The sequence below is a fragment of the Mastacembelus armatus genome, chromosome 15 (genome assembly GCF_900324485.2).
Source record: "Mastacembelus armatus chromosome 15, fMasArm1.2, whole genome shotgun sequence".
Classification (NCBI taxonomy): Eukaryota; Metazoa; Chordata; class Actinopteri; order Synbranchiformes; family Mastacembelidae; genus Mastacembelus; species Mastacembelus armatus.
The window spans coordinates 6,944,688-6,957,819 of record NC_046647.1 but is presented as its reverse complement, the minus strand read 5'-3'; the positions used below and the strand labels follow the sequence as shown (position 1 = coordinate 6,957,819).

Below are 13,132 nucleotides of genomic sequence, written 5' to 3'. Positions count from 1 at the left end.
AAACACAGTGAATCCAACAGGTGCCTCCTGCCTGAGGCTGCTGCCTGACTCCACCCCACAACACACACCTTCAACCCTCAAGGCTGCGATTACAGGAGTAACATGAGGGCACTGAGCTATAGAGACTTTGAGTCGAGAAATGATCTGTCAAGAGTAACACACCACAGCTGGAAAAAGCATAAACAAACAGAGCTGATGTCCTGATTTACAAAGTACAATTTTATGGTGTCTGTTACAATCAAATATAATTTTAATGAAAGTACATCTGCTTTAAAGAGTCAGCGTCACTATCGCGATAGGCTCATGTGCAATACTCACAGGACAAGTGATGTCAAGTAGAAAAATTAAGGCCCAAAACATATATTTCACACAAGAGTTCAAACATAAATGACAACAGCTACACCTCCCTGGTAAACATAGTCAACATGCGCTCTTGCAGGCCAGTGCAGCTGCATGAATGCTTTGGATCTGACGCCTCATACTGCATATTTTTCTAGCATACATGCAGTTAATTGACAGTGAGTGACATCCAAGCTTGGTGTGCACAACTAACGGATCAGTTTAACAAACAACCAAAGCGGCCTTGGAACAGGAGAAAAATCACAGAAAACAAAGATATGGTTGCAAAAAGTAAAACCGTGTAAGTTGGATGGAATTACTTTAGGTCCAGAAAAGAAGATGTTGACCAAACAAGTATTTGGTCCGTTTTTTTTTTTTTTTAAATTCCAAAATATATTGTAGGAAAAAAATAAATACAACAGTGTTTTTCAGCCAGCTTTTTCCCCCAAATTCCGTGCAGTCCTAATGTATACGTGAAAAGTATCATCCATAGTGACCACCGCAAAGGAAATTGTCATGCACTTTCCCTCAGGTGATAATATGAGAATAACAATGGATCAGATTAACTGTTTCTGCTGTCCCCCAGAGACCAAAAGATTAGTCAATGCAGGTTTAAAGCATGGCTTATGTAACTTCTGCTGAACAGCCGCCACTGTTATAGGACAATGACAGAGTAGCTGTAATTGAATAACAGTAATTTAAATATTCTGAGACACTTAATGATATAAAGTAAAAACCCAGTCAGCCTTTGTATTGTATTTTATTCAAATCCAGTAGTTTAGCAGGACATGGAGTAACTGAGAAGAGAAACAAGACTTCACAGTATCGCTTTATCAATCTCTCTCTCTCTCTCTTTTTAAAATCATCATTTCAGTAAAATACTCCAAATTCTTTCTACATTTTTTCCTCTCTGCACTAAACCCTCTGTAAATCCTACAACCTGTCCAAACCATTCATTGGCCGATACACCTCAGCTTAGGAAAAACTGGAATGGGTGTGCTTTTGTCTTTACTCTCACTGTTGTGGTCTTCCTGAATACTGTCTGGTAAAACCATATTATAAGCCTTGCAATAAACCAGCTTAGCATTTAACTGTAGTAACGTCAGCCACTTTAGTAGATGTGTCATTCATTCAATCCTAACTCATTCTTCCTTTTATCCTCTATTCATTCAACAGTCCATTTTCTCACCCTTTCTGCAGTTATTTACTCAGTGGAGCTGGGGAGACTGGCAGGAGAGTACGGAGTGATCAGAGCATTCCTGTCACGCCATGCCGCGGCTCATGAATCACTTCAGTTAAAAGAAAAAAGAAACCAAGGATCTACTTCTATTAAAGTGTGTGTTTATGTAATGTACATGAGTTCACTCCATTTGTTTCAGTGTTTCATTTGTTTCAATAGTTTGCCTAACCTTTCATTTGCACAGAATGAAGTTCAGGAATTGTGTGTTGGACTGACTCAGTTTTTGGCAGATATAGCTAAAGAACTGACAACTCAGTGTGAGTGCAGACACTTTTATCATTACAGCATCACTAGCAGTGGACAGCTCTGAAAGAACAGGTCTAAATACTGACATCATTCTTTCAACACATATGTACATACATGTACAAAAACATAGCTGCAGGCCTTGCTATGACCCACATATGACAAGAAACATTATCTTGTGCAGGCATCTTAACTCCGCTGACATGGTTAATCTAATAGCATACAGTGGGTACGGAAAGTATTCAGACCCCTTTAAATTTTTCACTCTTTGTGTCATTGCAGCCATTTGCCAAAATCAAAAAAGTTCATTTTATTTCTCATTAATGTACACTCAGCACCCCATCTTGACAGAAAAAACCAGAAATGTAGAAATTTTTGCAAATTTAATAAAAAAGAAAAACTGAAATATCACATGGTCATAAGTATTCAGACCCTGTGCTCAGTATTGAGTAGAAGCACCCTTTTGAGCTAGTACAGCCATGAGTCTTCTTGGGAATGATGCAACAAGTTTTTCACACCTGGATTTGGGGATCCTCTGCCATTTTTCCTTGCAGATCCTCTCCAGTTCTGTCAGGTTGGATGGTGAACGTTGGTGGACAGCCATTTTCAGGTCTCTCCAGAGATGCTCAATTGGGTTTAGGTCAGGGCTCTGGCTGGGCCAGTCAAGAACGGTCACAGAGTTGTTCCGAAGCCACTACTTTGTTATTTTAGCTGTGTGCTTAGGGTCATTGTCCTGTTGAAAGGTGAACCTTCGGCCCAGTCTGAGGTCCTGAGCACTCTGGAAGAGGTTTTCTTCCAGGATATCTCTGTACTTGGCCACATTCATCTTTCCTTCAATTGCAACCAGTCGTCCTGTCCTTGCAGCTGAAAAACACCCCCACAACATGATGCTCCCACCACCATGTTTCACTGTAGGGATTGTATTGGGCAGGTGATGAGCAGTGCCTGGTTTTCTCCACACATACCGCTTAGAATTAAGGCCAAAAAGTTCAATCTTGGTCTCATCAGACCAGAGAATCTTATTTCTCATAGTCTGGGAGTCCTTCATGTGTTTTTTGGCAAACTCTGTGCGGCCTTTCATGTGTCTTGCACTGAGGAGAGGCTTCCGTCGGGCCACTCTGCCATAAAGCCCCGACTGGTGGAGGGCTGCAGTGATAGTTGACTTTGTGGAACTTTCTCCCATGTCCCTACTGCATCTCTGGAGCTCAGCCACAGTGATCTTTGGGTTCTTCTTTACCTCTCTCACCAAGGCTCTTCTCCCACGATTGCTCAGTTTGGCTGGACAGCCAGGTCTAGGAAGAGTTCTGGTCGTCCCAAACTTTTTCCATTTGAGGATTATGGAGGCCACTGTGCTCTTAGGAACCTTGAGTGCTGCAGAAATTCTTTTGTAACCTTGGCCAGATCTGTGCCTTGCCACAATTCTGTCTCTGAGCTCCTGGGGCGGGTCCTTCGACCCCATGATTCTCATTTGCTCTGACATGCACTGTGAGCTGTAAGGTCTTATATAGACAGGTGAGTGCCTTTCCTAATCAAGTCCAATCAGTTTAATTAAACACAGCTGGACTCCAATGAAGGAGCAGAACCATCTCAAGGAGGATCAGAAGAAATGGACAGCATGTGAGTTAAATATGAGTGTCACTGCAAAGGGTCTGAATACTTATGACCATGTGATATTTCAGTTTTTCTTTTTTAATAAATTTGCAAAAATTTCTACATTTCTGGTTTTTTCTGTCAAGATGGGGTGCTGAGTGTACATTAATGAGAAATAAAATGAACTTTTTTGATTTTGGCAAATGGCTGCAATGACACAAAGAGTGAAAAATTTAAAGGGGTCTGAATATTTTCCGTACCCACTGTAGGTATTCTACTATACATAAATCAAAATTGAGAATTTCAGTAACATATGTAATAAGCAAAACTCACACCAAATCAATGTCAAAATGAGTAAATTGGTTAATTGCATAAAACACAGCTCACTGCGACATTAAGTTTCTTCCACTGTGTATACACCAACAAGAAACAATATCTAGCTATGTTGACTGTGGATGTCATAACACAGTGAACTTTGTAAAGTTCAAGATTGTAAAGCTTTCATTTTTGCCATGCTGTGTGGGTACTATGTGAGATCTGCCTTTTGGTATACAGACCCCAAGGGGATAATGAAGGCATCTTTCAATAGAGCTTAGCAATGTAAGTCTCCACGGTTACACCGTTCAAAACAAACCCAAGTTACCATCCCAACATCACCGGGCCTGGGAACATGCAGTCCAGCTTATTCAGTATGTAGCTGTGGTGACACCACCAATGAAAGCCTGCCCTACAACAATGACCGACTGCCTGTAGGGAGTTCAGTTATTTATTCTCTACCCCCCAATGGCTGGACCAGCACCGACTCACTGATCAGCTGCTCATACACCTTGCTGGCAACCTCACTAGGTTTCCAATTATCCCTTTATTCAGTGTGGGGGAGGAAAAATAACCTGTCACTGATTTCTCAGACACAGGCTACGTCTGCAAGGCAACAGTGAATGGCGTTATTCATTGTCCATGTTTACGCAACCATAAACAGCACTTCTGTTGTGATGTCGTAATACTTTGTTCTTAAAATAGCAGGAGGAAGTTTGGAAACTGGAATTTGTTGTTTTGTTTACAGTTGTACACAAATGACATCTGCCTGAAAATGACACTATAAGAGCAGAGAGAATTAAACAAAAACATTAAAGTTGTGTACAAAGTGACTAAATCAATGAGCTGATGGATGCTAAAACACTGATCACGGTAATATAAAAATGCTGATTATTGCCTCTAATTTATCACCTCTAAGCAAGAAAGAGACAGGTCAGACATTGGCCTGGGTGACCAGGGACACAACAAAGAGCTGTCGGCTCTGTGCACACTCTAGATGTTGTACTCTTCAAACTCAACTCAATAAAAGTGTTTGTTTGGATAAAAGTCTTTTATTGAAGTGTGACTCATTTAAATACAACTGTGAATGTCTTGATACAGGCAGCTGCAAAGCAAGATGTACCATGACGTCACATGGAAGTTAGACTAAAGCTTTTAATCACAAAGGAGACAATAAGCTCCTTTTTCTCTTTCTAAACATTTCTGTGTGTGTTGATCAGGCTTGCCCATCACTGAACAAAACTACACTTAAATCAACAACTATCCAGTGTCGTAAATGCTATTTTGTTGGAAAAGGAAAAAAGAAGTGAAAAAGAAGTGGGAATGTCCTTGAGCTACAGCAACGTGATGTGAATAAACTTAGTGGGAACTGTTCAAGGAATTACAAGTTCCTACAAGACACTTTTAAATGAAGCATCTGACAGCCTGGGACCCAGACAGGGTGATTGATGGGGCAGCTCTGAGGAAGCTCCTGTGACATATGAGGAGTGAATGGAATAAACCGCTGGAACTTTCAACCTTTCAGTGGCTGGGTCTCATATTTCCCTTTTGGACTGGCATTATCCTGGTATCGGTATTCTGACATTATATCACACTAACTATGCTTACAGTAATATCTCTGAAAACATACAGGACAAAGTTACTTTAGAAAAATAGAACACCAACGAGCTTGTAAAAACAAGGAGAGAGGCTCGACAACAGGCCTTTGCTTAATCATAACATGTATCAATCATGTTCTTCAACAGAGCTTACTGTGTGAAGAATGTGATGGCCCTGTTCATACTTCCATGATGCCCCCTGTTGGAAATCTGCCGCTCCAGAACTGACCTTACTTACATTAATTTAGTAAAGGATAAGATTCCAATTCTTTTTTGCTAATTTATTAAATCGTTGGTTATTAAAGAGAGTGCAACACCTCCAGATGGGTTCTAGACTGAGATGTGGGGATATTTATATAGTGCTCCAAACCCTTCCAAGCCCATCCAAGCCAGCCAAACAGACATGAAGAGCCCTTTAAGCGGAAATGAGGATTAGGGGTGTAGCTGGCTTCTCTGGGGTAACGCTAGACATTCCCTAAAGGGCTGGAATTTCTTCACTGTGTTGTTCCCCTAACCCCCCCCCCAACCCCACTCTCTGCTCATACAAATAACAGAGCGGCAGAAAAGGCTCTTTAATTATAGAAGGTGTGTGCCTGATGTGATTTCTTTTAAAACTTAATAACACGGGCTGTAATTAAGAGCATTTGATGCAGCCGATGACTGTCACTCAAAACCTGTGAACCACATCTGCTAGAGGGCAGTCTTACCCTTCCTTCTGCTTCTCCAGCCAATGAGGATGACGATGGTAACATAAGTAGAAGTAGTGAGACCTGAAAAGTTTATCCATTATGAAAGAAGATTCATTTGATATGGTGTTATTACCTGTGTAGGAGCTGTCTTACTTCCAATGCCAATAAATGCACATGACCCGAAATACTTTTTGGGTGATAGCAGTATACTTTTCATGCTGGTTTTATGTCACTCCTGACATGACACAGGTCAAATAACATTAACCAATGGGAAATGACGTGAACTTTTTGTCTGTTTCCCTGTATCATAATACAGCATCATGTTGAAGCCCTTATGCTATTTAGCTGCTACAGCAGAGATCAGGAGACAAAAACCAAGTAAACCATTTTTTTAAAATCTATTTTCTATTTTCTAGATATGTTTATAGCCTGATTACATCTGATTTTTCAAACAAAAAAAAACAAACAAAAAACACTAAACCCAACCTTCATGTGGACTAGATTCTTTAAAGGACACAGCACTGATTAATTATCCAAAGGATGTTCAGTCGGTCTTTTTTATGTTTTTATAGCTGGAATAAAACTGCTCTAAGGCAACTGAATGATTATTGCAAGGACAGTAGCAGTGATGGGGAGGTGCTGTACTGCTCTAAACTGAGGCTCAATGCATACCTACAAGCTGTGTGGTGAGGATATGAAAGCAGCTGCACTCAGTGTTATGATGTCTTTTTGGCTACATGCTCTACTTTCTACATAAGCGAAGCAGAGGTCAATCCAGGTTAAGTACTTGAACAACAGACAACTCATGTATCTTGGGGCGTTGCAAACATCTCCATGCGCTAAAGTCATTCTCTGATTTGCTCCCCAGACTTGAAACAACGTTTGACAATTTAAGTGGTGTGTTGACAATAATTCCAATCATGTCCAAGAAAGTCCGCCCAACTTCTGAAAGCAATAAAGCCTTGGCTTAATCTTCATCATTTAACTGCTGATGTCTGTTTTTATAAGGTGAGATTTTACATGGTAGTCCATTCAAAAGGAACACATCTGTTGTTTATGTTATCTAAGGCTGGCCTGGGTTCAAGGCATTTGGCTGAAGGTTGAGGTGAATGACTGGGCATGCAGAGCTTGATTAGCCTGCTGTTCTCTGCAACACCTGAGGAAGATTTACGTACTGTCATAACTGTAATTTAGCACATCAAATGAGCATGAGAGTTTAACTGGTAAAGTAGGAGGGCCACAAGATTTTTGACCCACATTCTGAACAACTGATAAGATTGTTAAAGTGGAAATTAAACCAAAATCAAATTACAGTTTGCCACCCTTTTGAGAGATTTATTTATCTACTGTTTACTTACATTTATCTCCTGGATGCTTATCTACTATCTATTATGTGATCAGAAAAATTTAACAAACATACACACTAAATGCAGCTATTTTAAAAAAAAAAAAACATCTGCTCAGCTGTTGCACTGTACTACATGTGCAGCTACGTAATGCAAATAGTGGAATCTGCTGGTCAAACTATGCAATGATGACACTGATTTAAACTGCACTTATTTAATACTAGTATTCACACTTTAACATGTGATATGCCAGACTTCATACTTGACAAGTTGCGAAATAAAGTAAAGATTTGAAACGGTCCATTTCATGACTCATCTGTCTTTGATGTATCTGATCTAAGGTCAGATCTTAAGGGCATGTCAGTCTAGGTTCACAGAAAACTTTCTCCTTGTGAAATTTACCTTTCACTGACACTATCACTCAAGTGTCACTGACTGCGCCTCATCTACTCATCTATTTCCTCATGGTGTACACAGCCTGGACAAAACTAAACACCAGTTATAGAAATGTCATGCTTCAAAAATTACTAAAACTAACACAGCATCTTTTTCTTTAGTTTAATTGAGAACAACTTTTATACAGTTAAAAAAAAAAAAAGTGTATTTCAATGTCACATTATCATCAGGTCTACTATACATTTAAAAATCTCCATGATCTTGCCATGGTGTCCAATTTGTGCCAATCTGTCAGTGCAGAAAAAGATATCTGTGCATGAGTTCCTCAACATAAAAAAATTACATGTAAACTTGGGATCTATTTTATGTAACAATCTGTGATTAATGTACAAACAGATGGCAACTGTGATGATACTGTACTTTAAGCACAAGGTGATCCAGGTGATCAGTTGGACTGATCTGTGTGTGATCAAAGATCTAAGTCTGCCGTGCTGTACAACTATTATTTGGTTTTCAAGTTGGTGGAGGAAAAGTGTGTGAATGCAGGTTTTCAGTTTATTACATTTTGTGTTGTAATGTGCGGGTGAATTTTGCAAATTTAAACTGGTGGCAAATTCTGTTGTGAACTTAGTGAGGTAAGGCTTATTTGGAGATGCACTTTTGAATGTACAATGTATAGTCACTGATCATGAAACTGAACGTGTCCGTTTTTAAAGTACTCACCCTCCTTCACTCTCTGCCTCCTCTGAGCTCCGACCACTGGGGCCAGCTCTGGCCCCAGTGATGGTGCCTGAAACCCTTTTCCTCCGAGCTGGTGCGGTTCTGTGTAGAGGGGTGGCTCGACGTGCATCATCACGTCCCCTCAGCTCCTCCATTACTTGGTCCTGCAGCGTTGGCAGAGCATTCTTCAGTGCCTTCATCTCATCCTTCAGCTCAGACACACACTTGATCAAGGCCTCGAGGCGCTCCAGGACCTCAGCCTGACCACCTGGCAAACCTGGACCATCCACCAACATGATACCAGGCCCCTGTTCATTAGTGTGGTTGAGGCTGAGCCCCGGACATGAGCGTCTTCGTCGTGACCTAAAGCCTTGGTAACACACCACAGCCAAACTGATGCCAGCAACGCCAGCCAGCGCTCCCAGCACCAGCACCTTGCTGTCTGCCTGGGCCATCCTGAAGGCCTGTAGAGAATGCACAGAAATAAAAGCATTTTCGATCACTGACTTCATAAACATTATGCTGCTATTTTATCAACAGGTTACGCCTGAATTGAAATAGACAAAGTAAGTGAACCCTTGGAGTTAATAGCTGGTCAAACCCCTTTGGCAGCAATGACTGGATCAGACCTGCAGAACATTCAGGAGAAATTTTGGACATTCCTCTTTACAGAGCTGCTTCAGCAGACAAATGACAAATGGCCATTACAACGCTCAACAGCCCAAGGTGATCTTTGTTTTGTCAAATTTATGCTTGATAATTGAATTGCACTATGCAATCACTGCAATTAAACTAAATATGTCATAACCCCAGTAACTATTGCAGTATAATGATCTTATTGTGAGTCAGTGTCTTTTAGTTTGATCAGGATCATGTACAGTAAGTACACATACTAGTTTCACTTTATTTGGATCACCTGCTAATACTAAGCTCAGCATAGATTGATATTGACAATGAATTGTTAACATTGTGTGTTATATTTAGATGCAGTGCTATGCTTATGTTGAGTATACAGTAAGAGAAACCTCATAGTAACTAGTAAGAAAAGAGTCAACTGACACTTAGATGATAAGCATTATTATGGGATAGTCCAAATTCAGCCAAGTATGTTTAGGTTTAAGCAGGACACTATTCTTGGTAGGCACTACAGCTTTTCTGTCACCGTCTTCCGTCTGCCGATTAAACCCAGAGTCGCTGCAGAAACAAGAATCTGTCAACTCAACGTGAAGCACCAAGACTTCTCTAAAAATTCAAAATAATGTTTTTTATCTGTTTTGGCGTCATGGTATGTATGTGTCCTCGATTTGTCGTCACCTGTGCGTCCTGCGTCCATCTAAATGTGACCAACACATAATCACGTCTGCTCTTTTAAGGCCTGAAAACGTTAGGAAACCCATGTCTGAGGTTTGCAGCGTGTCTTCACCTTTGTGTGATCGTCAATTCAGTATAAAATGAGTTTGCTCACGCTAAGTCCTGCTGCTAGCTAGGAGCCGTTTGCTAACACTAAAAACCAAAGTTAGCCGTCAAGGTTATTCTGTTTAAGAGACATTACATTTCCTATACATGAAGTATACCCGTACAAAACGTTTTCTATCTAAATACAAATAAAACTGACAATAGTATTTACTTTACCGCACAGGTAAGGAAAGAGGCCCTCCTGTTGGCTTTACGGCTCCTCGGTGTTACCGTCAAAACATTCCGTAGGGACTCAGGCACCACAATGAAGAGTTCCGGTCTTTACCTGCCTAAATGTCGCAGTAAAAAAAGATTTACCGTATAAAGTAAGTTTGTAAGTTTGTCTCAAATAAATCACCAATGGCATGTCATGTATCTATAAAATTCGAAAACCTGATCTACGTCGATCTTGTTATGATTTTTGAAATTCATTATTAGCTTTTTACCTACTAGGGTCTGCACGTTTCCTCGGGAAGCCGTCCAAATCCAAACTTGCAAGTCAAGTGAAAAGAAAGTTTCAGATTTTCTTTATTTGTGGTCTGTCTGCCTGTGTGATTGATCTTCGGCAACTTTCTGACCCGCTGTTTTTAGCTCTTGTTATAAGGTTAATTTCAGATAATTTGTTTGTGTTGCATCTATACAATCTCTGTCTACAATAATTATGACTATATCATCTTGCATATTCTAAAGTAAAAAGTCATGTTGTGCCCTTCATAATTATTATTCTAATAGAAAAAGCTCAGTCGCAGACTCACCTGTGTGATTCTTTCAGTCGTTTGTTCCTACAATGAAATGAACACAATATGTGCCAGCATTTAAATAGTTACTAAACATTTATTATCACAACAACCTTGGACCTGTAGCCTCACTGGGCTTTATTCAAGTGTTACAAATGCCATTTGCTGTAGAGGAGTTAGTGTTTAACTAGTGGTATACTTCAGATTTTCCCTATTATACACTTGTGTAACCCCATTCAGATTTTCATTTATTTATATGTCTTATTTTATCCAGTTTATCTGTACATAGAGACAAGTTCATGACTAATGGTTTGGGAAACTTACCATCCAAAACACAAGCAAACAATAACAATGACCTTTATGACCTCATGAGTTAGTTTGTTACGTAAATGTTCTCTTTCCAGGATGAGCAGACTTATTTGAGGTACGTGAACTCTGTACAGTTTTTTCAACCTATATGAGAAAAGCATACATACTTGGAGCAGAGATAACAGGTGGTCCCCTTGCATAATATAACGCGGAGATTGCTACGTGCAGTTTCTTCCCTGCTCTCTGAACATAGCATTGTTCCTTAGCCCACAGCCTGCATTTTGCCTGCACAGGGAACAAAAACCCATCTGAAACCTGGAGGCATGGTGGTGTAAAAAAAAAAAAAAAAAAAGCATGGCCAGCGACTCTGGGTTGGCCCTGTAGACACAGATATGGCGATAAGGGAGGCACATCCAGCCATTGCCTTGCTCCCTTCGGGTCAAAGCCAACAGATAAGAAGATATTGTCAACACTGTCATTTTATCCACCCATCACACATCTGCCCAAGCTTTCATACCATAGGGGAACAAAAAAAAGCAGGCTTAGATTTGCTTTTGTGCATTGAAATAGATTTGCCTTTGTGCACTGAAATAGATTTGCCTTTGTGCACTGAAGTAAGCCCATTACAGTTGTCAAACAATACAATGGGAGAAAAATCAAGGTGAAATAAGGCATCACTATCAGGACTCCACTGACAAATCACAGGGTGTGAAGTCCAATTGTTTCCAGTATTGTAGGAGTGTTTTCTGTTCATGAGATGCCTCCCTCAACAGGAGGAACACTAACTCCTGTAACTGTTGCATGCCATGTTCACAGATAGTTTAAAGATCCATTCAGCCATAAAGATGTGGCAAGGGTTTTGTAACAGACAGTACAATACTGCACAACTAGAGCGTTTGCACAGAACTGGGGAAAATCCAAGTCATAAGCATACACTTGCATGACTGTTATCTATCAGCTGTTCTACACTGTTCTTATCCATAGGCCTGCCCAGAGAGAGTATGTGTTATAGCATAAAATTGTGACAGAAACCTGAAAGTTGGACCAAGTTGGACCTGAAGAGACACATTTGAGTTATGTGTGCTACGAGAACTTTGCACTTACAGCTGTACAGAGTGTTTTTGGCACTACATCAAGGATTCACTATCTTAGTTGCAGCAGAGAACATAATGTAAAAACACTGTTGAAAATGGTTTACAGGTACAGGCTGGACTACAGACATGAATGCTCAGTCTTCTAGGGGGTGCATCAGAGAAGAGAAATTTAAATGGATCTATTGAAGTGAAATCTCCCCACCCCTTTCTAGAAACTTGTTTTAGTGAAGGTCTTTGCCTATTGGTAGAGTGGCTACTAATACCCTGAAACTAACTTGACGTATGACAGGTTAGCTTGATCTTAATCCCTGGTCCCAAGGTTGCTTTTCAGGCTTCAACTTTCAACCACCAGTCCCACCAGTCTTTTATTCCAAATGATATTTGCATAAATAACAGAAGACTTTAGCCAGTGATGTAAACATCCAGTTAGCTGTACTGGTTGATACTAATACATTGAGGAAGCCAAACCAGCCCTAATGTTTCTTTCATAGTGTGGGTTAGTGTGGGGAGGGTGCTGGAGCCAATCCCAGCTGACATTGGGCTAGAGGCAGGGTGCACCACGGTCACATACATACAGATACACAAACATTATCATTCCACACCTACATGCAATTCAGTCACCACTGACGCTGCATGTCGTTGGACTGTGGGAGGAAGCCAGACACAGGGAGAACATGCAAACTCCATACAGAAAGACTTCAAGTTCAAAACCAGGTCCTTCTAGCACCATCGTGCCCTCCTCATCATGTTGGTTTTAAGCAGGCTTTGTGGAGTACCTTAAAAGATTGTGATAGTAATAGTAGCCTCCTTAGCATTGAGAATTTGAGATTGCCTTCATCCACATTCACAGTTGCTTTCTCAGTGCATCTCTGCAATAGCTCAATCGTCAGAGGTGGCATGATACCATTCTTAAATCACATTCCTAAACAAGAACTGGTCTATGATAACATACTGTAGCTCTCAGTCTCTCTCTCTCTCTCTCTCTCTCTCTCTCTCACACACATACACACACATGCACACAGATACACATCCACCTCACCAACCTAATTAAAATCCAGTTT

At 40.5% G+C, this 13,132-nt stretch overlaps 1 protein-coding gene across 3 annotated transcripts in view; it reads right to left on the bottom strand.

Moving 5' to 3' along the window:
* The window catches only part of rmdn2 (regulator of microtubule dynamics 2), a 28,267-nt gene extending 17,554 nt beyond the window's left edge, over positions 1 to 10,713 (bottom strand). The window contains exons 1-4 of one of the 3 annotated variants that reach the window (XM_026309483.1): positions 10,687 to 10,713; positions 10,378 to 10,422; positions 10,104 to 10,221; positions 8,480 to 8,940 (exon numbers count right to left, since the gene is read on the bottom strand). In XM_026309483.1, coding sequence (XP_026165268.1) covers positions 8,480 to 8,931 — 452 coding nt within the window. In that variant the 5' untranslated portion in view covers positions 8,932 to 8,940; positions 10,104 to 10,221; positions 10,378 to 10,422; positions 10,687 to 10,713. The remainder of the gene's footprint in view (positions 1 to 8,479; positions 8,941 to 10,103; positions 10,222 to 10,377; positions 10,423 to 10,686) is intronic. The other 2 variants (XM_026309482.1, XM_026309484.1) reach the window with 2 other exon arrangements.
* Positions 10,714 to 13,132: the final 2,419 nt, after the last annotated feature.